The 24,401-nt window shown below is 36.7% G+C and overlaps 1 protein-coding gene across 2 annotated transcripts in view; it reads right to left on the minus strand.

Moving 5' to 3' along the window:
* The window catches only part of NAA25 (N-alpha-acetyltransferase 25, NatB auxiliary subunit), a 61,446-nt gene that overhangs the window by 5,414 nt on the left and 31,631 nt on the right, over positions 1–24,401 (minus strand). For both annotated transcript variants that reach the window (XM_054594178.1, XM_054594179.1), the window contains exons 12-23: positions 23,383–23,590; positions 22,404–22,493; positions 19,752–19,932; positions 18,964–19,063; positions 14,105–14,256; positions 13,460–13,585; positions 12,728–12,971; positions 11,043–11,166; positions 10,043–10,108; positions 8,584–8,681; positions 7,355–7,465; positions 816–962 (exon numbers count right to left, since the gene is read on the minus strand). In XM_054594178.1, coding sequence (XP_054450153.1) covers positions 816–962; positions 7,355–7,465; positions 8,584–8,681; positions 10,043–10,108; positions 11,043–11,166; positions 12,728–12,971; positions 13,460–13,585; positions 14,105–14,256; positions 18,964–19,063; positions 19,752–19,932; positions 22,404–22,493; positions 23,383–23,590 — 1,647 coding nt within the window. The remainder of the gene's footprint in view (positions 1–815; positions 963–7,354; positions 7,466–8,583; positions 8,682–10,042; positions 10,109–11,042; positions 11,167–12,727; positions 12,972–13,459; positions 13,586–14,104; positions 14,257–18,963; positions 19,064–19,751; positions 19,933–22,403; positions 22,494–23,382; positions 23,591–24,401) is intronic.

Below are 24,401 nucleotides of genomic sequence, written 5' to 3' on the forward strand. Positions count from 1 at the left end.
CAGGCTTCCATCGCGGAAGCACCCCCTAGGAATGGGGCGTTAGGGGGAGGCCAGCCACCATTGCTCTTCTGACCTCTATCAAAACCCTAAACCTACTCCAGGCTGGTGAATGTTAACTCACCTGACACCTTTAAATCTTCAATTATTTCAGGCTGAAAAACTTCATGTACTTAATTTTTTTTAAAGAACCCACATTTTAAAGGCAAAATTTACAGGGATTTTGCTAACAGAATTTAAGAAGCCGGACTAAAATAACTATCAGGAGAAATCTGATGACTGCTACATATGACTCTATACTTGATTCCATTCCTGTTTTGGTTACCTCACTCTAGCCTAATTATTTATGACATAATTATTTCTGATGTCCAGCATCTCTCCTTTTTCAAGTAATAACCACTGAGGTGGCAAAGAAGCCAGCCAGCCAGCCCAATGGCAGGTAAATTCTCACTCAAGGAGACTGACCCTGGATTGCAAAAATATATCTGGTTTCCTCTGTTGCTCAAAACAGGGACAGCACTAACTCTACTCCTCACCAACTTATCATTAGTTTTCATGGTAAAAAAACAACTACCACAATGTTCAGAAAGAAGGGATGGGCTGGGCCGGGGTTGGGAGGCAATGGGATGGAAATAAAAGAGGAGAGGAATCCACCCACTCCCACTCCCCAAAACAACAAACTACTACTGCAGGCACCTTCTAATCCCAATTCCCCTAAGGGGAGAATGATAAATTGAAAATTAATGTGTCCTGTGATAAAGATAAGAACACGTAAGTGTTTTTATATGGCTTATTGTTGATTGCCTACATTCTCTTACCAGTGAGACAGAAGTGTCTTCCAAAATGAGTTCTTCAAGTTTAAGTGCAATTAGATGAGTTTCAAGCCCTTTAATATGATCCACAACATTGGAAATTAGAGTCTGAAGCCCAGTAACATAGTCTTGAAAACTTGTAAAGACAGGTGGCTGAAAAAAAGATTTTTAAAAAGTTGAAAGATATCAAACATATTTCCTGTGCTTGTATCATATAAGCTATACTAATTCCATACCACGGCATTACTTAATGCTATTAACTGTAATAGGGATGGATAGTTTTGGCTATTAACACAGTCTCTAAAACCAAGCTAAATTCAATTGCCACCAAATAATGCTAACTCAGCAACAATGACCTGAGAGCATTTTTTAAAATGAGATTTTAATTCACCCTGGGAAACTACAGATGAAATTCCAATAGGAAAATACTTTAGTTGGTCATTACTCAACTGCAGGCTGAGAATGTCCTGGAACACTAAAGGTGATGACAGGAGCCAAGACTTCATTTCTTCTCCTTATGTGTTTGAGATTTCCTCTAATGTTAGTAACAGAAACATAGTAGTCTAAGTTCTAATAGAAAAATAATGAGTGACTACAACCAAGAAAATTCTGAAAAAAAGTAGTTAAGGAGAATTTGCCCTAAAATGTATTAGAGTAAATTATACTTACATTAAATCCAGATGGTACTGGCATATAACTAAATTAACAAAGTGAAAATAAACACGTCCAAGACAGACTGAAAAATGTAAGGGAATTTGAATGGTAGCATTTCAAAACACTGATTTGAAGTGGAAGAATGGTACTGAGATGACTAGCTAGACATTTTTGAAATACAAAATAGTAAATACCAAAATTAATTCCAGATAGATTAAATACTTAAAAAAAAAATCCATTAAAGTCCCCGAAGAAAATTTAGGTAATGACTTCTGCAATCATAAATTGAAAAGACCTTTGTAAACATTATACTAAATTAGGAACTACTTTTAAAAATCTTTTTTTTTTAATTACTATATTGACCAAAAAAACCTCACTCAAAAGACTAATGACAAACTGGAAAAAACTGAATATAATAGAGAATTAATAACACTATTACATTAAGAGCCCAACAACTCAAAATATATCAACAGGAGAAATATTACTACCACCATAGGAAACTTGAGCAAGAACAGAACAAAAAATATAGCAAAGAAATCCCAGCAGCATGATACAATTAAAAAAAAAAAAGGATAACCACAAGAAAATTAGCCAGTAAAGTAATAAGGCCAGCTTTTCACTCACCAAGTCTTCTTTGAAGGTTCAATATCAATAGAAATTTTTTAAATGCAAATTAGAAAAAAAGGAATAGCACTGTTTGCCTATCAGATGGGTAAGGATACAGACACTCAACACTGTTGGGGAACGTAAAGATGTACATACGTATTAATTTCAGATCAAAGAGATATCATAAAGAAATCATATTATAAGTTCATCTTTGTGTATCTGTCATTTTAATAGCAGCGTAATTTATAATATCTAAAAAATTAGAACCAACCAAGTATTCATCAAACCACTAAAAGTAATGAAAAACATATATATTTACTGAAATGAGATGTCCAAGGCATCCTATTAAATAAAAACAAAAACAAAAACAAATAGGAAGTTGCAGAACCTACAGAACATGATTCTGATTTGCTTGCAGTGTCTGTCACTGGTCATTGGGAATATGGATGATCTTCATGTTATTTACACCTTTAGGTTACTTTATTAATCATAAAAATAGGAAAGCTATTTTTATTTTTGGAAATTAGAAAGCAGCAACTATAAAACCCACAAAATCCAAACACCAAAAAGCTATTTAACAAGTTCTAGGAGTGTAGGCTTTCATTAGCAGAGAGAGTAACAGAGCAACTCTGATCTACACTTCCAAACTTTACACTCATGATTGTTAGGTTATCTTAAACACAGGGAATGAAAGAAGGTTCCTGCAGTTAGCCTCTCATCCAAATCTAAGTATACTTTGTTTTTGAATGAGCGGTAACACCCAGCACAGTGTCAAGTCTAACGAATTCCTGAATTTGTTATTCCTGAATTGTTACTGAATTGTGCAGGAAATCAACACTACTACTAAAACCATCAACATTTTCAAATAACAGTGGTTACTATTTTTCTACAGTGAACAAAAACCTCCCATTAATAATGATAAGATAAATTCAAAAATTAAGAAAATAACATATCACGTACTGAATAAATCCTAAATAACTTTCCTTAAAAAAAAAGGATACAAATTATGTTAATGTTTTACACATTCAAAAATTAAAACAGTAAAAGTAGGAGGAAACTACAAAATCGAATAAAAACAGAAATAACTTTATTTACATCCCTCTAATAACATGATCTCAGTTTTAAATTCCAATGCTTTTACAGAGTACCTCAGCTGTCTACATTCACTGAACATATCCCTTTTTCTTTAATATCTAAAAATGCTGGGTGAAACATATTCTAAGGCAACTGCAAAAAATTTTAACTTTATTTCATGGGTTTATTATTGGAACTAGTAGTGGAACTGTACTAGTTCCAAAACTATTTGGTATTTTAACAATAAATATTTATTGTTAAACAGCAAATGAACAAATATACTGACGCTGCTGGGAAACAGGATTCTCACCTCGTGAAAAGGAAGCTACAAATATGGAATGAGAGAAGGAATGGAAGGAAGAAGAGAGATGTTGGACTGAAGTTGGAGGTATTATTTAAAAGCATTTAAATACTTTAATTTAAATAATTATTTAATTATTATTATTTAAAACTCTGTGTGTGTGTTGGTGTGTGTAATAAATTTCCTGTCTCTCTCTCCTGACATAAAACTGGACATAAACTAGAAATTATGAAACCCTAACAGCAATTAGGACCCCTAACACCTAGATCTTGGTTTTGAAGTATAATTCCCCATGAAGGGACCAGGGCTCCTTGAAAAAATGTCTGATTTCAGACCAGTGGGAAAGTACAGAGTACGTGGAGCATTTTTGCTGTTCCAAAATATAAGGGCTTAAAAACAGATGAGGGCACGTTCAAGGACAGGAACCAGCTTATGGTGGCTCCCACTAGCCAAATTTGACCATCCGAAAGAAAATGATGACACTGGATTATAAGGTAAATTTAAAAAAGAATGAGTCCAAAGCGATACTCAAATAGATAGTAATATTTAAAATATACATATATGGATATATACATTAATAATGCCATCTAATAAAGGTAATAGGTTGAAAGAATTTTTAAAAATCACCATTGATTTTTTTTTTAAACCAACGATTTAAAAAATTATCAATGTAATGATAATTCATGTAAGTTAAACTAACAATGGATGCTAAAACCAACGGGTGAAAAGCTGGTGGAAAATGAGATGTTCAGGACTTCTAGACAAGTGGAGGCATAGGTAGATATACACTTTGCCTTCTCACACAACCAAAAGGAGGACAACAACAAATTTTTTTTAAAAAAAAAGCAAACAGAGTTGCCAGAAAATTGAACTGCAGAAGTCCAAGAACCAAGAATTAAAGAAGAAACATTCATCCAGATTGGTAGGAGGGGCGAGACAGTAGCCAAGTGGAGAGGACCTGAAGCAAGGCAGTGGCTGGAGGACCCAGCGGTCCCACATTTGCATGTGGATAAATCAGGAGGAACAGCTGGGGAATGAGACAGACCGTGCAACCCAGGGCTCCAGCGCAGTAAAAGCAAGCCTCAAAATCTCTGGCTGTGAAAATCTGCGAGGGCTGCGGCAGCAGGAGAAACTGCTACCCTCACAGGATTGTTCATTGGAGAGACCCACAGGGTCCTACAACATACAAAAACCCACCCACCTGGGAATCAGCACCAGAAGGGCCCAACATGCTTGTGGGAAGCTGGGAAGTGATTGAAAGACAATGAGAGTCAATCAAGTGGCATAGTTCCCTCTCGGACCCCTCCCTAACATATAGTGCCACAAGGCAGTGACATAGGTTGCCTGGCCCTGGTGAATACCTAACATCCCGCCCCTCACAACATAACAGGAGCATGGAGACAATGAAATATGACCCAAATGAAAGAACAGATCAAAACTCGAGAAAAAAATAAAGCTAAGGGATAAAGAGATAGCCAACCTATTAGATGCAGAGTTCAAGACACTGGTAATCAGGATGCCCACAGACATGGTTGAGGATGGTCGCAAAACAGAGGAAAAAATGTACGCTATGCAAAGTGAAATAAAGAAAAATATACAGGGAACCACCAGTGAAGGGAAGGAAACCAGGACTCAAAATCAACGATTTGGAGCAGACGGAAGAAATAAAATTCAACTGGAACAGAATGCAGAAACAAGAACTCAAAAAACTGAGGAGAGGCTTAAGGAACCTCCAGGACAACTGAGGAGATCTAGACTGGTAGGAGGGGCATAGATGGCCAGCCAGGGTGGAGAGCACACACAGCAAGGTGACAGCTGGCAGACTGGGCAGTCCCACATTTGTGTGCAGATAAATCAGGAGGAGCAACTGGGGAGTGAGACAGGCTGTGCAGCCCAGGGTTCCACTGCAGGCAAAGTAAAGCCTCAGAATCAGAACCTCTGGCTGTAAAATGGCCCAAATGAAAGAACAGATCAAAACTCCAGAAAAAAAACTAAGCGACAAGGAGATCACCAACCCATTAGATGGAGTTCAAAACACTGGTAATCAGGATGCCCACAGAAATGATTGAGTACGGATGCAAAATAAAGGAAGAAGTGAAGCCTATACAAAGTGAAATAAGGAAAAATATACAAGGAACCACCAGTGAAGGGAAGGAAACCAGGACTCAAAATCAACGATTTGGAGCAGACGGAAGAAATAAAATTCAACTGGAACAGAATGAAGAAACAAGAACTCAAAAAAATGAGGAGAGGCTTAAGGAACCTCCAGGACAACTTTAAACGTTCCAACATCCGAATCATAGGGGTGCCGGAGGGAGAAGAGCATGAGCAAAAAATTGAAAACTTATTTTAAAAAATAATGAAGGAGAACTTCCCTAATCTGACAAAGGAAACAGACCTCCAGGAAGTCCAGGAAGCTCAGAGAGTCCCAAAGAAATTGTACCCAAGGAAGCACACACCAAGGCACATCATAATTAAATTACCCAAGATTAAAGACAAGGAGAGACTCTTAAAAGCAGCAAGAGAAAAGGAGACAGTTATTGTACAAAGGAATTCCCATTAGACTATCAGTTGATTTCTCAGAAGAAACCTTGCAGGCAAGAAGGGGCTGGAAAGAAGCATTTGAAGTCATGAAAGGGAAGGACCTACATGCAAGATTACTCTATCCAGCAGAGCTATCATTTAGAATGGAAGGGCAGACAAAGTGCTTCCCAGATAAGGTCAAGTTAAAGGAGTTCATCATCACCAAGCCCTCATTATATGACATGTTAAGGAGACTTATCTAAGAAAAAGATCAAAACTGTGAACAGTAAAATGACAACCAACTCACAACTATCAACAACTGAATCTAAAACAAAAACTAAGCAAACAACTAGAACAGGAACAGAATCACAGAAATGGAGATCACATGGAGGGTTATCAGCAGGGAGGGGAGGGGAGAGAATGGGGGAAATGGTACAGGGAATAAGAAGCATAATTGGTGTGTACAAAATAGACAGGGGGAGGTTAAGAATAGTATAGGAAATGGAGAAGCCAAAGAACTTATATGTACAACCCATGGACATGAACTAAGTGGGGAATGCTGGTGGGAGGGGGCGTGCAGGGTGGAGGGAAAATAAAGGGGAGGAAAAAAAATGGGACAACTGTAATAGCATGATCAATAGAAAAAAAACTTTAAAAAAATGAGATCTCAAAGCATCATCCCATAGATTACTTATTAATTAGAGGAGGAAAGGCACATTTACAATAAAGACATTCAGTGGACAACTTCCTTTATCAAATAATTAAATCTGAAATCACCAATAATGGGATATTACAACATTAGTGCCTCTTGATTTAATATGTTAAAAAAGACACAGCATCTAAATTCAATCTAAATCTGAGAAAATTAGCCAAATCTAGATTGTAGGACATTCTACCTAAAACCTAGCTAGACTCTTCAACAATAAAGAAAAATAGTCTAAGAAAGTGTCAGATTCAAAAAATGTCAGATCCTTAGTAGGATTCTAGTATTTTGAAAAAGGCTACAAAAGACCTAATTATTGTATCAATATTACATTTCTTGAGTGCTGTGGTTTTGACTGCCCCTGCTCTATCTTGGTGTGTTAAATACCATGAAGTCTACTTGTCTTTCAAATGGTTCAACAAACTAAGGGAGGGAGTGGGGAGAATGAGAGAGAGAGATAAAACATTTGTGGCAAATTGTTAACAAACGATGAGACTAGGCAAGGATACCTGGATGTCATTATACTAGTCTTTCAGCTTCCCTGTAGTGTGTTATTAAAAAAAAATGCTGGGGAGAAAGAATAAATGCAGATAGGATCCTAAGGTCTCTTAAACATGCAAGAAAACAGTAAAAAGAAAAAGCAGCATGCAGCCAGATTATTACTTGTCTTTTCTCTGTTATTACCATAATGATGCTGGTTTCTTTTTTCTTCTTTTTCTTTTTCTGTAAATTTAATTTGTACGGTCTCAGGACACTCTCACAGTAACTAGACACCCAAAGGATAATAGAAATAGTCTGAAAGAGAAAAAATTGAAAATTCACAAGTAAGGATTACGCTCAAAGCATCTATCAAGAACAGTTAAATGTAATGGGTTAAACAAAGAAATTGACAGTTCTTCTAAACAAATCCCTTCGTTTTCTCCTCTAACTGTCCACTCTCTAATTTCTATGAGCATCACACTGATCCAGGCCTTCATCATCTCCTGCTTAGAATTTTCTGACACTTTAAATCTTCCTTCAGGCTATACCAGCTCTAAGCCCACCGTCCACCGGATCCAATTTCCCTTCTCTTCCCTACAGGAAGTGGGGATCTGTTAGCATCCTTTCACTCAAGTGAGAAGTCCCAATTCCTAAACATGGAACCCAAAGGTTCTTTACAATAGGTCTCTTCCCACCCACCTGTCCAGCCAGGTAAGGTACTACCTTACCTGAAAACTTTAATTTAAATATATATGGAGAATCTTCCCAGTTGATTAGCACATATCCTCTGTATTAAGTTAGGTATTTACATGTCTTCTCCTATGCTACAGTGTATGCATGTACATATACATGCAATTATTATTCATTCATTCATTAAGTGTATCTTAGGCACTTAAAATATGCCAGTCACAAGAACAGAGAATACTTCCCTCATGAAGCTTACAGACTTGTAGGGGATGAAAAGTAAATAAATATGCCACAGGAATTAAAGAAAAGGTAATGGATTATGAGTGTTTGTGATCCTTTTTAGAAGGAGAGTTTTGCTACATCAGCTCCTCAATCCTTCTTCATAATGCAGAATCTCAGTAATTAGAGAATAGCAACAACAAATTAAAAAGCTGGAGGAATTAACTAAATAATAGCTGAGTTGAAAGAAAACTGAACAGAAAACATCTCGATCTGAAGTGGATCAGAAATCTTTAAAGATGAGTGAAGCAAATTTCAAGATGTTTACCTAAACATTTGGAATGAAATCTTGGTATTCTTGGAAGGAGCTGGCTCAGAAAGAGACAAACTGTTTTTCAATTAACAAAAGTCAGGGGTGAGGGATTAAGTTATAGGTAGATGGTGCCTATTATTTGTTTATTTTTGAAAAATTAATCCTGCATACAATTAAGAAAAATCTAGTTTTTCAGGAAGAAAACAAAACATACCTCAACAAAGAAGACTAGATTTTCTAAACGAGTAGGGTGTGTTTTCAAGTTACCATCTTTAACTTCTAACAGGTCTCCTTTACATTTACTGAAGACATCTGAAAACAGAAAAATATTCCATGGTTTTATGCAGCTTTTGCTTCACTGTTATTTTTAGGAATACAATACACAATCTATTAAAGAATAAGCAATATAAAAGCTTAATCCAGAAAGCCTCCCCCCCCACACAGAATAAACCACATACCAAAAAATATCTGTGTTAAGCTCTTTAAAAAGCCACATGACTATTGCTCTATTGTCTTCAAAACATATAAGGTAGCTTTATAAATTAAAGACTCTGGGGTGTAAGTCTTTTCACCTAATTTTATTGGCACAATATTGTGACTTCAAGTGAATGATTTAGAAAAGCTTGTGCCACTAAAGGCTATAAGTCTTAAAGCATATGGTAGAAATGCACCTTCATAAAAAATACCACACTTAATTCTCATCATCATGATCATCTTTTAATTCTCATTCTTCATTTCAGCAATAAAATAAGAGACTGTTCAGAATCCTGAGCAGAAAGACCCTTAGAGATTTAAAATGCTTATGTGTACCCTTTTTACCAAATAATTCGATTTCTAAGAATTTAATTACAAGAAAATACTCAAATAAGAACCCAAAAAACTTGTGTCCCAAGATGTTCATTTCAGCATTGTTATAAATATACAATTATAAATATTGCTACAAATAACTCAAGTGTATAATGTGTATTTGATGGGGGGGATACATAAATAAATTTCGTACATTGATATAAGACCAAAAAATGGCGTGTGTGTGTGTGTGTGTATTAAAAAATCTGCCTGGTAAGATTAAGATATCCAAGGCAATAAAAAATTAGCCGGCCCTGGCTGGTGTGGCTCAGTGTATTGAGCACCAGCCTGCGAACCAAAGGGTTGTGGGTTCAATTCCCATGAGGACACGTGCCTGGACTGCAGGCCGGTCCCCTGTTGGGGACATGTCAGCTAGGTCCTCAGCAGGGGGTGTGTGAGAGGGTTTCTCTCCCTCTCTTTCTCCCTCACTTCCCCTCTCTCTGAAAATAAATAAATAAAACAAAAAAAATTACGGTCAGAAAAAGATGTATTATTTCTTTTTGTATGTTAAAAATAATCACTAGTATGTATTTCTATACACACATGTATAGGCTCTTTGGGTGGTATCTAGAAGTACAGGCTCCAAAGCATCAACAATTCTTACCTCTGAGGGAGTGGGGCTGGGAAAGGGGAAAAGACCATACATACCTGTTATTGTTTTATAATAGGTATCTACTACTTTTGTAATCAAAACTTTTTAAAAGTTAAAAATAATACTTTAAACATACCAAAAGTATGCATTATTTTAAAATCTCCTTGCAAGTTTTGATTTTTAAAAATGAGCTATTATCAGATGCAAAAGGGTAATCCACAGTAAGACTGCTTACCTTTTAACTGTTCTAGCAAAGACTTAAGACTATTCTCTACTCGCTCCTGGATCTCCATTGTATCGTCTAAAATTAAAAAACAATGAAAAACATTCATTTTTATTTTTAGCAAGCTCAATACCTTCAAATGGCAAGAACATTTTCTTTTCTCTTAAGGTCCATAGACATCTAAATTTTCTTACTGAGAAGCAAAGAGAAAGATGACAGAAAGGAAAAGAAGAAGAAACTGAAAAAAGATAAAGGGAAAGGAAAAAAAAAGAAAAAGAAAAGTATTAATTATCTTCTGCCAAATGCACTACGTAAAATTCTCTATAGGCTATAAATCTATGTTCCAAATACTCTTAAGTGACAGGATGTACAAACATTATGATTTAGAAGAGGAAAAAAAAGGCATAGTCTATAGGATATTTGTGATTATCACTGGTTTGAGAGCTTAGGAAAACACTTGTCTCCACAAAGTTAAGAGCTTCGTTTTTTAAAAAAGATTTTATTTATTTTCAGAGATAGGAGAAGGGATAGAGAAAGACAAGGAAACATCAATGTGAGAAAGAAATATTTTTGATTGTCCCTTGTACACACCCCAGTGGGGGACCAAACCCACCACCCAGGCGTGTGCCCTGATGAGAATCGAACTGGCCACCTTTCACTTTGTGGGACGACGCCCAGACAACTGAGCCACATCCGTCAGGGCAGGGCTTCATTTTTAAATGAAGAATTCAGTCTGAAATCTAACAATATTTTAACAAATCAAGAATTTATTTCTTCAACTTTTGAACCTTATAAGATTTCAAATATAGAAAAGACTTAAATTTAATCTTCTAAAATGTTACTTTGTAAACTTTGAATGTACTTTCTTGTATGTTAAACCAGAACAGCTTCCAGCTTCCATCTCCTCCAAATATTTTGAAATAATGCACGACAAATATTCTGTTGCACTTATTAAGTGTAATGTTGCAATGACAAAGACCCAGTAAATATACTCATGTAAACATACACTTACCTAAACCATTGGCATCCAGCTCATAAATATCACTAACAAGATAAAAAGAACTGGTCTGACACTGAGAACAGCCAGAATTAAAGAATCCACCCATTCTGGTAGGCACAGGACCAAGGAAAGGATACTGAAAAAGGAAGAAAAAAAGTAATGTTCTTTAATTTCCCCTAAATTCATACAAAATAAGAAAACAAAGGACTATAACTACTGGATAAAAATCTATCTTAGTGAGTAAGTTGCATATCACTGATCAGCAAATTATAGTAGTCCCTCTCCCTGCCTTGTCCACAGGAGATACATTCAAAGACCCCAGTGGATGCCTGAAACTGGGTACTATCAAACCCTATATATAGCATCTTTTCCTATACATATATACCTATGATGAAGTTTAATTTATAAATTAGACAAGAGATTAACAACAATAACTAAAATAATACAGAACAGCCCTGGATGGTGTGGCTCAGTGGATTGAGCACCCGCCTGTGAACCAAAGGGTTGCCGGTCGGATTCCCAGGGAGGACATATGCCTGGGTTATGGGCCACGTCCCCAGTAGAGGGCACTCGAGAGGCAACCACACATTGTTGTTTCTCTCCCTTAATTGCTCCCTTCCTTCCCCTCTCTAAAAAAATAAAATAAAATCTTTAAAATAAAATAGAACAATTATAACAATATCCCATAATGACAGTTAAACGAATGTGGTCACTCGTTTCAGGGAATCCCTTGCCGAAGTTCTTGCATAAATTCAGTGTGTTCTGGAGCAACTGAACTGAACACTGCTGGCAATCAGAACATGCATTTTGTTTATGTCTTCCACCCATAAATTTAATGCCTTTTCCACCTTAACTAAGCACTTATCACACACTGTGGCCATAACTTTTACAGTTTGAAATGTAAAAGAAAAACAGCACAAATTTTCGTTTTCCTTCTTCACAACTTTGTGGACAGAAGATTTGCTCTTAACTGCAGATCTCAACAACCTTTGATTTTTTTTCTTTCCTTACTGAATTGAGAACTTTCACCTTGTCACTTTAAGGAAGTACTTTATGGCTTCTCTTTGGCATATCCAAATTGCCAGCATCACTATTCTTGTGCTTTGGGGCCACTGTTAAGTAAAATCAGGGTTACTGCAATATCCTGATACCTGAGACAGCTACTCAGTCACTAAAGGGCAGGTAGTGTATACGGCATGGAAATGCTGGACAAAGGGAGGATTCATGTTCCAGGTAGGACAGGGTGGGACAGAACAGAGCAGTGTGAGAGATTTCATCATGCTACTCAGAACAGAAAGCAACTTAAAACTTACAGATCGTTTATTTCTGGGAATTCCCATTTAATATTTTCAGACTGTGGTTGACTGCAGGTAACCAACTGTAACCATGGAAAGTGTAACCATGAATTTTCTTTTAAAAGGGATACAGTAATAACTAAGTCATTATAGTGAAAATAGATAGCTATTAAAAATTTACCACCACAAAAAGAAAACTATTTTGCTTTTCCTCCCTCTCCAGTGTGGATATTAAGCCAGCCTCTGCAATTCCTCAAGTCTGTAATATTTGCCTTTTGCCTGCAGATGTCATAAACTGGATCAAAATACTGTTCTTTACTAATCACTCGCCCCAAATTTCTATTTTTAAAAAGACAGTCATAGCTTTCTGCTGCTTTGATGATAAATACATATTGACGATACCTGAATTTCCTTCTCAATAAATCGCTTTCCTGTCTCCAGGGCCACCTCCAGCTGTTGAAGGAGCAAACGAAGAATATCAATCCTGGAGGATACCCCATTCTCAGTGGTCTTCTCTGAGTTCTTTGGCTCCACAGGGTGGTTCAGACTGGGAAGGCCACTGACCAGCCTCAGTGTTAAGGAACGAATTCTTAACCACATGGTTTCCTCCTCCAAGGAAAGTTTCTTATGTTCTTCAGAAACATCCCTTTAAAAAAAATCCCTTTTACTCAATGTTTTGCCTTTAAATCTTTCAAAGTTCACTTTCATCAGACAAGATGCCTTTGAATGGTTCCAGCATTCATTTACTAGCTAAATGATCTTAGACAAACCAAAATCATCCAAGTCTCCATTTTGATATCCAAAAGTGGGAATGACAGCCTACTTAACAGGTCATTTTTTTTCCCCTTAAGTGAAACTTTTTTGATGATAAAATACATGACATAAAAATTTTGAATGACAGAAAAGTAATAAATAGGAAAACATGCCCTAATAATCAAGGATTTAATTTTAGATTAGCCAGTAATCCCAACATAGGGATGAGATTTATATTCTTACGGTGGCTTGGCTAACTTATATTTTTCTGATCCTTACAACAAATGTATTATCATATTTGTGTAAAAAAGTTTTAAAAAAAACTCTTAGATTCATCCTAATTCTTTAAAAATAAATTGTTTGAGGCTACTTCCAATTTACCTATCTTTTGGATCCCAGCTGAAGAAGACATTTAAGTCTCTGTTGTCGCGCAAGGCTTCCCATGGAATGTCATCTTCTTCTGGCCGAAGGTTCATTGACTTTATACTCTCTGCTAAGCTGATTGATCTGTGACATAGAGAATTTAATTTATTTATGTATTATTTCAGTAATAAAACAGCCATAAAAACATATTAGCTAGAACTTTGTTTTACTAGAAAGAAAGGACAGGAAAAAGAAAGGAAGGGAGGAAAGGAGGGTTTACTATTAAGAAATAAAGGCTCATATAAGATGAAAGAGAACCAAGCACAGATCATGCTGACCTGAGTCTGGAAGCCCAACCACAATAAAGTGGATCAACATTAATTCCTGAAATCCCATGTTTGCTGGGATCCTTGTAAACACAATACTGCCCACAGCCTAGCTGGCTTTTGCATGGAACCTGGCAGTACTCTCTCATTCCCATGACATGCACCAGGTTCTTTCCTCTTTCTTCCCCGTTCCCCCACTCCCCACCACACACACACTTTCTCCTTTTTTTCCATTTTCCTTAGCTGAAGTCTGCTAATGTCACCCATGAGCCCATTAAGGACTCTCCGCATCTGATATAATCTCTTAGTTCTTTTTTAGCTCTTACACAATACTTACATATTTGCTTCAAGTAGAAGGTCTAACAACATCCGTTCAGTACGGACTTGTGCAAAATGAAGAGAATTATTCAGCCTGTTCCTAAAAGCAATAAACTCTGGGATCTTCTCAAATGCACCATATTTGTAAGCTTGAATAATATATTCTGAGGTCTGGGAAGAAAAGAATTACCTTGGTATAAATATTTCACAGGTCAGACAATGAAGGCAAACCTTGCCAGACAAAGTAAAACCAAACCAAACACTCAAGCTAAAATTAAGTAAGGTGCTGAATCTAATCTTTAAAAGTCTTCGTCATCAAGTTGAATGTCAGCTTTTTAAAATGTTCTTTTTCTCCTTCCCTACACCAGAGTCGAATGTCTTCTTTACTAATATTACTACTAGTAACACCCAGCTGCTGCTGCCACCGCACAGACTTTCTTCCTATCAGTTATGTCTTTCAATTCAGTGGGACTAGAGGTTTATTACACCACATCAATCAAAACTGTGGTTAGTGCCATTGTGGAAGGGATATTACTCCATGTTTTTCTGAATCTAAGATAAACTGTTGTATACAAAGGTTCCAAAACCACCAAAATAATATAACCAAAATCACTCTCCTTCAGAAAAAAAGGTGCTCCTTGGTTGTTTATTTCTGAACACAGTATCACAAACATAGGGCATATATTACATCAGGTTAGAAATAAGGCGCCAAACCAAAGACCTACAAAAGTTCATGTCCTAACCTGAAGACAAAGCACTTCAAGAGGCAGGTTACTTGTCCATCCAAACTACCTAAGATCTCTGCTGCACAATTCCGTAACAAGTTAAGTGAAGGCAACACTCACCACATCTGCTTTAATTTAGACTAATGCACATAACACAGATGAAACGTTGTGAACAGAGGCAAGATAAAGAATTCCAAACAGAAATTCTGGCACAACAGAACAAGTCTCAGGGAAGAACATTTCATGGGTGGACCTATGCCATCAGGATTAGAAGTCAGGAGGGCACCCTTTTGGGCCAAGGAAAGTGTGAAACTCAAAGCTGATGTCTGCCCCAAAGATCCTTTCTAGAAAAGCCAATCTTTTCACACTGCCTCAGTCAGCTCTGCCCCCATCTCCATAATGTTCGAATAACTTGCCCAAAAGGAAAATAGGCTAATAGTTAACAACATACCCTCTGATACACAGCCTCGCAGGGTTCATTTCAGGCCGCGGGATTGCGCCACGGGCGCTAATTCAACTGCATTCGATGCGGCTTTTAAACCCCCATGGGACACCTCGGCGAGCTGTTTGCCTGCAGTATCTGGAGAAATTAAAGACGGACGGACACAAGAAAATTAAAAAGATTACTTGTGATCCTGCAGGTTTAAAGAAGGACTATCTGAAAAAGCTCAAGTGTACCTCCTAGCCTGATTAAAGGACAGTGATAGGCCTCATCAAGAAGAGGCCAGGATACTCTAAACACATATGCATATCCAATGGCCACTTGGCTTAGAAAACACAGCGGGGTTTACCAGCAGCCCTTGCAATAGGAACTTATCGCTTGAAAAAAACAGCTGGTTAAGAACATATGATCCAGCAATTAATCAGGATAAAAATATGGTTTTGGTGATTCCAATCAGATTTATCAAGTACAAGAATTAATCATTCCAAAATATGGTATGATTAATGGAAAGAACCCAGCCTTACCAAGTGTAGAAGCAGTTTTAATTTCAAAGTGGTCCATGAACTACCACTTCACATAAAAGGTAACAGTTTTAAAAAAAGAAAAATTGGAGGCAACAAAGAGGGAATGTGTAGTCCTTTAACAAACTGAGAAGGTAACTCTAGTTCTCTGGATGCCCTTTTGAAGATAGTCCTCCTTTAATGATGCAGAAAACAATCACTGCAGAGCAAGGAAAGGGCCCAGGTAGCTACCAACAGGACAAAGGCTGAGACAGGACTACAATTTGAAGAAACACCCCGTCTATTAGAACTGCAGGCAAACCTGGAAGCCACAGGCACTTTAAAGACTTTTGAATGTCAGAGAATGTTGTCTGTACCTATTTCTACTCATTTATGAACTACTGAGGCTATTTAGATCCCATTCGAATTCCTGAAATGAACCCTGGTCACTAAAAATTTGCAAAATGCATGGACATCAAACCCCTGAATAATGATTTTCATGAATACCTAAAATAGAGACTTTTAAAGGGAAATTTTTTTTTTAAGTATAAATATGTAAGTAACTTTTGGAGATATAAAAATCCAGCTCTAATTCACATATTGTAAAAATCTATTTCCAAGTAATGATGACAGTAGACAATGACCTTCCCAAAGAGCAAATCCCTGTGCAGACCTTCCAAAGACAACTTTCAGTTCCACAGCACAAAGCCTTACAAAGCAAAAACTCAGATTCTCCATTTAGTAGTAAAAGCGTTCTTTCAAAGAGCTAGTTCGGAAATGAAATACATTAGTCACTTGGACACACCATCTGGGGACCCCCAAAACTACCAAGAATAAAAGACGTAGAGCAGAGAGTTTTCGTTTCCAGAGAGATTTCTAATACTACCGGAAGGTTTAACCCATACAGTACAACACTACAACAGTGATCTTTCTCAGCATCAAATTCTTACAGAAAACAGTCCATACCAGTCTCCATTTTCCTATTTGGAGACCAACCAGGCACTAGGATTGAAGGTGTATTTTTCTTGCTATACTGGGTTTTGCTTTTGCCTCCAGAATCCCCCAAAGATTATTTACCTAGTATGATTAAATAAGTTGTCTTCTCAGTTAGTAGTAATAAAATATAAATGTCAAGCAGAGTGTGCTAGTCCCAGATTAATGAAATACTATATCATTTCATCAGGGTCAGCATCACAAATACTCAGGTGAATTGTCACTCCTGCAGCATACGACCATCAGAAAAACAACAAAGATACAAAAAGCCACTGAGGACCACATGCCCTCTCAAATCACTCCTGGGGATCTCCTTTCCATACTATATAACACATGTGTGTGTGTATGTGCGCGCGCAACACATGAGTGCACATGCATGTACTCAAAACAACTCTTCAGACACAATATTTATAGGGGAAAATTAAAGCTTAATTTTTATTAGGATAAAATAATGTGTCTTTATTGGCCAAATCATGAACAACATGGTTCTTTGAGAATGCTACATAATCCCTTATTTATCCTTACTCCCACCTCAAAACTATCTGAAAAGAATCCTTTCTTTAACCTCTTCCTTAGAAATATATAAATGAGCCCTGGCCGGGTAGCTCAGTTGGTTACAGCATTGTCCTAATATATCAAGGTTGTGGGTTCAGTCCCCTGGTCAGGGTACATATAAGAATCAACCAATAAATGCATAAACAAGTTGAACAACAAATTGATGTTTCTCTCTCTCTCTCTCCCCCTTCCTCTCTCTAAAATCAATTTAAAAACCAAAATTTAATTTAAAAAAATGAAATACAGAAATGAGAGCCAGAATGATAAAATTAAGGAACTTTTTTTTCTTTTGAGTTAGTAAAACTACTTGAAAACAGAAGAGCAAGCACAGATACTTAAACACACAGTGAAAACTCACAATCTGTAACTCAACTGCCCACTCATGCTAAGACAATTTAGAAACCAAGGTCCAAGAGATATCCTCTAACCTCTAAGTAGGCCAGCACCTTCTGAGCAGTATATTCAAATGCTCATGACCACTTCCTTCTCTCCCTGGTCAGGAGCCATGGTACAAAATGAGGTCTGAACAGAGATACCAATCACTGTGGGGGAGAGGGGGCACAGGGGAGGAAAACAGGGCTTAAAAGCCACTAGATGAAGCACAGTTCATCATCCCTTGCTACACCAGCCCTCTAGGCCAGGCCCTGAGGCTTGTTAGGACATAATTATTGCAAGCTCAGAGTAACAAACCTATATTCTACTGTTCAGAAACGCTTCTGCCCTGCCTCTGCCTTCTATTTAATACAGCCCTGAAGAATTAGATGGGAGATATATTAGCCATAGATGATATAGTTACAAAACATTAATCAAAGTCCTCATGAGCATTTGCCATCAAGAACCCCAGAAATGAGCTTCCTTGCCCAATTTCTTAGTTGCTGCTGGACCATGAAAATAGAAAGCTATGGGCAGATAGCTGGCATCATCCAATTACAGGCAATGTGTCGTAGGAGCACAAGAACCAAGGAGGCAGTGACCATCCTAGAAGACATACCTTACCTTCACATATGTTACTGGGTGATTCTGCATAGCTGGTTGACTGATACCATATATATGGTTTTTCCACAAAAACTTCTCCTTAATTCACAAATGGAAACCATGTCTGTTTGCAATGAAAAATATGGTGCAAATCCCATCCTTTCATTATGGCACACAGAAGCTCTATCTTATTTATGGCTAGTTTAAAAAAATACTATTGACCAAAGTTTCTTGAAATTACCTATAATTGGTCAATTTTATAATTCTAAGAAAATATAAGTGCATTTGTTGTTGGCAAAGAGTACAGTGGTTATAGACTTCAGAAATAAATCAAGGTAACAGAGAGCAGCTGCTGTTGTAGAATTTTATATGGTATCCTCATGTCCTTGGAAAAAGTCTCTTAGAGATTCAAGGACCAACCTAAGAGGCATTAACACTTCCTAGTCTATTAGTACCTAGTTTTAAATTCGCCTTTGTATGGATTCTATTAAACATGCCCATTCTATGAGCCACAAATAATTGCACCTCTACCTAACAGTGTTAGCCAGTAAGCGATGGCCTAAGGGCACTTGCAAGTACAGCATGGCACACCTCAATACGTGCGCCTGTGACACAGGGACAGTGCTCTCTGAACTGTGTGCATTCAGCAGGCAAGACCATATTAAAAAAAAATTTTTTTTTCACTTACATCTTTCTGGTTGGAGTGGAAAAACCTGAGTGCGAAGTTACAGGACTGGGATGCAGCAGCGTACTGACCTAGGGATTCAGCGTATCGGGTCAAAAGATAACTAGGGTGGAGGGAAAGAAAAAAGACATGTTATACTTACCCACCTCTAGTATCATATACTACACTTCAAATTACTATGACAGAGAAATAGCTAAGCATATGGAAAATTTTAAACATCCTGTCATATAAATGACCTAATTCACAGAATCAAATTTTTTGAAAAAGAGCAAAGTTAGTTCAGTTTTGTGGGAGCCCTAAAGTTCTATGACATGCTTTCTTACACTCAGATATCAATGAAACACAAGTTGTAAGAGAACAGAATACTATCCTCCTAAAACAGCTCTACAGGGGATAGAATACCTTTGATTCATCACAAAGAAGAGTTACAATGCAAATTCAAAGGATCTCTGAGGTGAAGAAATAGGGTACATGTGTTAACCTCAACTGCAAAGCAGAAGACTTGAAACCCATGTGTGCTAAGAAAAAGGGTTCAAAATACATAGTTGTTTGCTGTCTCTGAGGAAAACTTTCTTAGCATTTCTAAATTGTGCAAATTTTAACATTACTAGAAAATGCTGGCAATTATAAACTCTTACTAGTTTGCAATGAATCATAATAGGTGATTATCTCATTTCAAAAGCTTAATACCAGGAACAACTTTACTGCTAAAACTGATAAATTAGAGTTCCAAGGTAGGGCCCCACACTGGTGTAGTTGGCTGTTCATTATTCAGAGTATATACTACCAACCCAATGGTATCATGCTGGATATGCTTAGCATCAAGGCTGGAGTACAGATCCAACACTGGTTCAAATGCCCCCAGCATACAGTAGATTCGAACAAGCAGCAATTTGAATTGAGCATTGGAAGGGCTGTGGGTTAATCCCTCTTCCAGCAAAGTCAGGGCCTGCCACACAGCAGTCTCGTCACCTAAAACCAAAATGTAATAGCATTACTCATAGATCTTGACAGAAAATGGAGGTTTCTCAAAAACAAAAACTTACCTACATCATTACCTCCTCTAACTACTCTAGGAATGAGTTTAGGTAGCAAAGAACAAATGTTAGATACAAACCTGTAAGCAAAACAGGGGATTTCCCTGAAGAGATAGTTCCTCAATACTTTAACATGCATCTGCAAAACTGATGCAAATTTTAAGCTGCTAAATCCTGTGCAGGAGGTTATGGAATCTCACAGAATCCTAGCTCCTGGGGAGATGGATTTTGAAGGAGAACTAGAGTCCACCCACCTTCCCTGCACAGGATTTTCTCTACAAGACCGCAGACAGATGCTTTCTCTAGACATCATTTGTCTTCCATATGTAGCTCTACTAAAAGGATGTCAAATAGTATTTGAAAAAAATCTGCTCAGTTATAATCAAAATAAAATGATACACTTTTTTTGAACCACTATAAATCAAAAGATAAAACGTATCAAGTCTTAAAGAGTAAGTAAATACCTTGTATTTCCCTCATCTTTAAACCTGTAACAGTCTTAACTGTGTAATTATGAGGTTTAAATTAGCTAATTCACTTTCAAGTACCTAATGAACAACAAATGTTAGACTTTACTACTAGCTGATCAGATATCTTTGCTCATAAAACAAGAATTTAACAAAGCCATAGTCAATAGGCATGAGAATGTTAGAGGTAAGTGGAGAAGGGTATCTGAATACAGGAACCAAACTGCAAAGTACTCAGTTCGTCAATGATTTTTACATTAGGGTAACTTTTACAGCCCAATACAACCTCATGAATCTGGGGTTAAGATAACAAATACTCTAATAAAAAGAATTTAACCTCCATCCTCAGTACAATACAGTGTAACAATTACTACTGTATGGGTACATACAATGCCCTACAAAACATTCAGAGGAGGCACAAATCTGCAATGAGGGAGAGGGGTGAAATCAAGACAGGCTTGTCAGAGGCACTGTTTCAGTACCAATTAGATAAAGGGGGTAAGAAAGTTATTTCAAAGAGAGGCAACATGATGTTCAATAGTAGTAAAAAAAAAAAAAAAAAAAAAAGATTCAGTAATAGAAGTATTAGGTTGGCCAAAAAGTTTGTTTGGTTTTTTCCGTAAGATGGCTCTAGTAGTGCTTAGTTGTCTTTAACTTCATTCAAAACAATTTTGTTAGACTGTATTGTGACAGCTGTCATATCAGTGTACATTTAATAGAAATCAAAATTGGTCAATTTTTGTGTAGCCATTTTAATATTGAAGATGGAAGAAAATACACATTTTCAGCATACTATGCTTTATTATTTCAAAAAAGTTAAAAACACAACTGAAATGCAAAAAAAAAAAAAATTTGTGCAGTGTATGGAGAAGTGCTGTGACTGATTGAATGTGTCAAAAGTGATTTGCAAAGTTTCATGCTAGAGATTTCTCACTGGATAATGCTCCATTGGTAGATTAGCTGAAGTTGATAGTGATCAAATCGAGACATTAATTCAGAATAAATCAACATTCTACCATGCAGGAGATAGCCAAAATGCTCAAAATATCCAAATCAATAAAGTTTTTGGTGAAAATGAAAAATGTGTCTTTTAGCTTATGGAAAAAACCATATGGACTTTTTGGCCAACCCAATACGTAAGACTAGAGACACAGTAAGCAGAGGCTAGATTATAAAAAAACATTGCAAATTATCCTAAAAAGACTGGCCTTTATCCTTTGGAAAACAGGGCACGTCTGGAGAATTTTAAGCTGAGGATGATAGCATCAAAACTGAATGCTTTGTAACACGACCCATGAGGGCAGGGACCATGTCTCTCTTGCACGCAACTGTCTCCTTAGCCCTTTGTTTCTTCTGTAGTTTATTCTCGTAAATAACATGCAGTAAGTATCTAAAGTTATTTTTTCCCAAAAAATGCTAATAAGAGAAAATGTCCAGAGGGGTGAGACCTAGCTATCTCAATGCCATTTGCTGAATCATCCTTCTCTTGCTTCAGGACTCATGATGCTTCCTTTACCATATTTTTTCTTAAATGGACTAATATTTTTGTCTTAAATGGGCTAACCAGAACTGTATTCCAAAGAGTGCCTTTTCCTATATGTAAATTTGTTTAAGTAAATACAAGGCTATTGCATCCATGGGCCTATACATTCATCTCTGAGTCAGTTTCTCTGTTAACTACTACAACTTTGTAATAGGTTCTTTACAGTCATTATTCACTATTCATAAACATTTAAAAACAGAATAGATATCCACTGATTTAAGATTTTTCTGATTGCAGGGAGGAGAATACATGGAGACTAGGTTCTTCTACAAGCACCCTGAAGAAGGGCAAGAAAGAAAAACCTAAAAACATAAATGAAATTCTTGGATTATGTAATTAGTCCACAGATTTATAGTCAATGAAAAGAAGAATAAAGTTAAAATGACTGCTCCTTACCTGTTTCCCTCCATATATCAATAAGCACATGGACAGCAAGGAGACAGTAATAGTCTGAAAACTGCAATTCGGTTTTCAAACAGGATTTCCCTACGGTGGGGGGAAAACATCTGAGTTTAATATTTATTTAACTAATACTGTTCCAAAGAAGTTTTTGAAAGCAGGAAAAGTGACATGGGGGAGAAGAGATAGGAAAAGAAAATAATAAGAATGGGGTAAATACCAGAAGAAAATATAAGCCATGAACCAAAGGATTCAAAAGGTGAGACTAGACTCAGCTGGAGCAGAAGGGTTCCAGAACAGAGGTGGTATGTGAAGTGATTCCACAGGTAGAGCAGCAAGGTTTGGAAAGTTTCAGGTGAAGAAAAGAACAGAAGCCAAGGGTCATGTATAACTAAAATAGTATTATGCTTATTACTTCACCTAATTTTTTAGAATGCAGTTAGAAAAATACCAGCATTGTTTAACTAGATAATTGATATTTTAGGTATCACATATACCTAGCAATCTGAAGATCATTTACTTCTAAATATCTTATAATTTACAAAATTCCTTTTGTTTGCTTACATACTCTATATATTATTAATATTACAGCAAATAAGCAAAAAATGTGACAATTAGCATAAATTATGCAATTCATATGAGCCATAATGTGATAAAGAGTTAGCTCACCAGATCAGGGAGAATATGGACAACTGTAATTACTTAAAACTCCAAGCTTAATATTGTATACCAACTATACTTAAATTTTTAAAAAATAAAGTATCAAAGAAACTAATAACAATAAAAGTCCAAGCTTTAGAAAGGTTTTGCATTTTATTACTTGGATAGTCTTGACACCTGACAAAATAGTCTCCTTGCCAAACTGATTAAAACAGGGTGCTGTGAGTGATTTAAAAAAAAAAACCCTAAAAAAACCTAACTTCTAAGTCTTAGTAGGTCAGAGAACAACAACTGCACATTTTGAAAGGTTGCTCACCAAATTCCAGTCCATGCTGGTACCTTAACATCAGTTCTCTGACCACACTCAATTTCTGATTTTTATCCATAGTGTGGTACAAGCCCAGTAACCTCGTCAGCTGCACCACACACAAATGCTGCTGCAAAGCTCTGATGTCAGCAGGCAGTGCCAGCTTATCCTCTGTTGGTGTCGACAAAGGAACAACTCCAAGTAACTGATTAATAAACTGCAGAGTAAAAAAAAAAAAAAAAAAAAAAAAAAGAGGACAGGTCTCAAAACAGAAATAGTCTTTGGCAGGCCATAATTAACAAATATTGAAATGGTCTAGAAAAAGACATCAAGAAAAAATACAAATTAAACCCCTTTAGTATACCATTTTCTATCTACCCAATTGCTAAGCAAAAAAATTTCTGACAGCACACAGTGCTGGTCAAACTCCAGTGAAACTGGCACTCTCATTCACTGCTGGCCAAAAGTATGTGGTCAACACCATGTGCTATATACACACTAAAAGATTAAAAGAATTGTGAAATGTTTCAAAAGTTATAACAAATCAACATAAATATACAATATAGCAATGAAAAAGTTTAAAAGAGCTGATGACCAAAAACAAACAAACTTACAATTATACTGATGCACAAATGCATTTCTAAAGGAAACATCATGCACTGAAAGGAAGTTAGTTACAGCATGTCAGTGGCCTTACATCGCTTTCGTAATTAAAGTTTTTATTTTGAGATCATTGTAGATTCACACACAGTTGTAAGAAATAACATACAGAGACTCCATGTACACTTTGCCCAGTTTCTCCCAAAGGTAACATCTTGCATTAAAATGTACTTAATTCTTTAAATTTGTCAAGAACTTAAAAAAACACCAGTTCCAGCCTTGGCTGGGTAGCTCAGTTGGTTAGAACATTGTCCCAATACTCCAAGGTTGCAGGTTCAATCCCGGTCAGGACACATACAAAAATCAACCATAAGTGGAACAAATTAATGTTTCTCTTTCTCTCTAAAATTCAATTTATTCTTTTTAAT

The sequence above is a fragment of the Pteronotus mesoamericanus genome, unplaced genomic scaffold (genome assembly GCF_021234165.1).
Source record: "Pteronotus mesoamericanus isolate MK-2021 breed Mesoamerican mustached bat unplaced genomic scaffold, CSHL_Meso_final scaffold_507, whole genome shotgun sequence".
In the NCBI taxonomy this organism is placed as follows: Eukaryota; Metazoa; Chordata; class Mammalia; order Chiroptera; family Mormoopidae; genus Pteronotus; species Pteronotus mesoamericanus.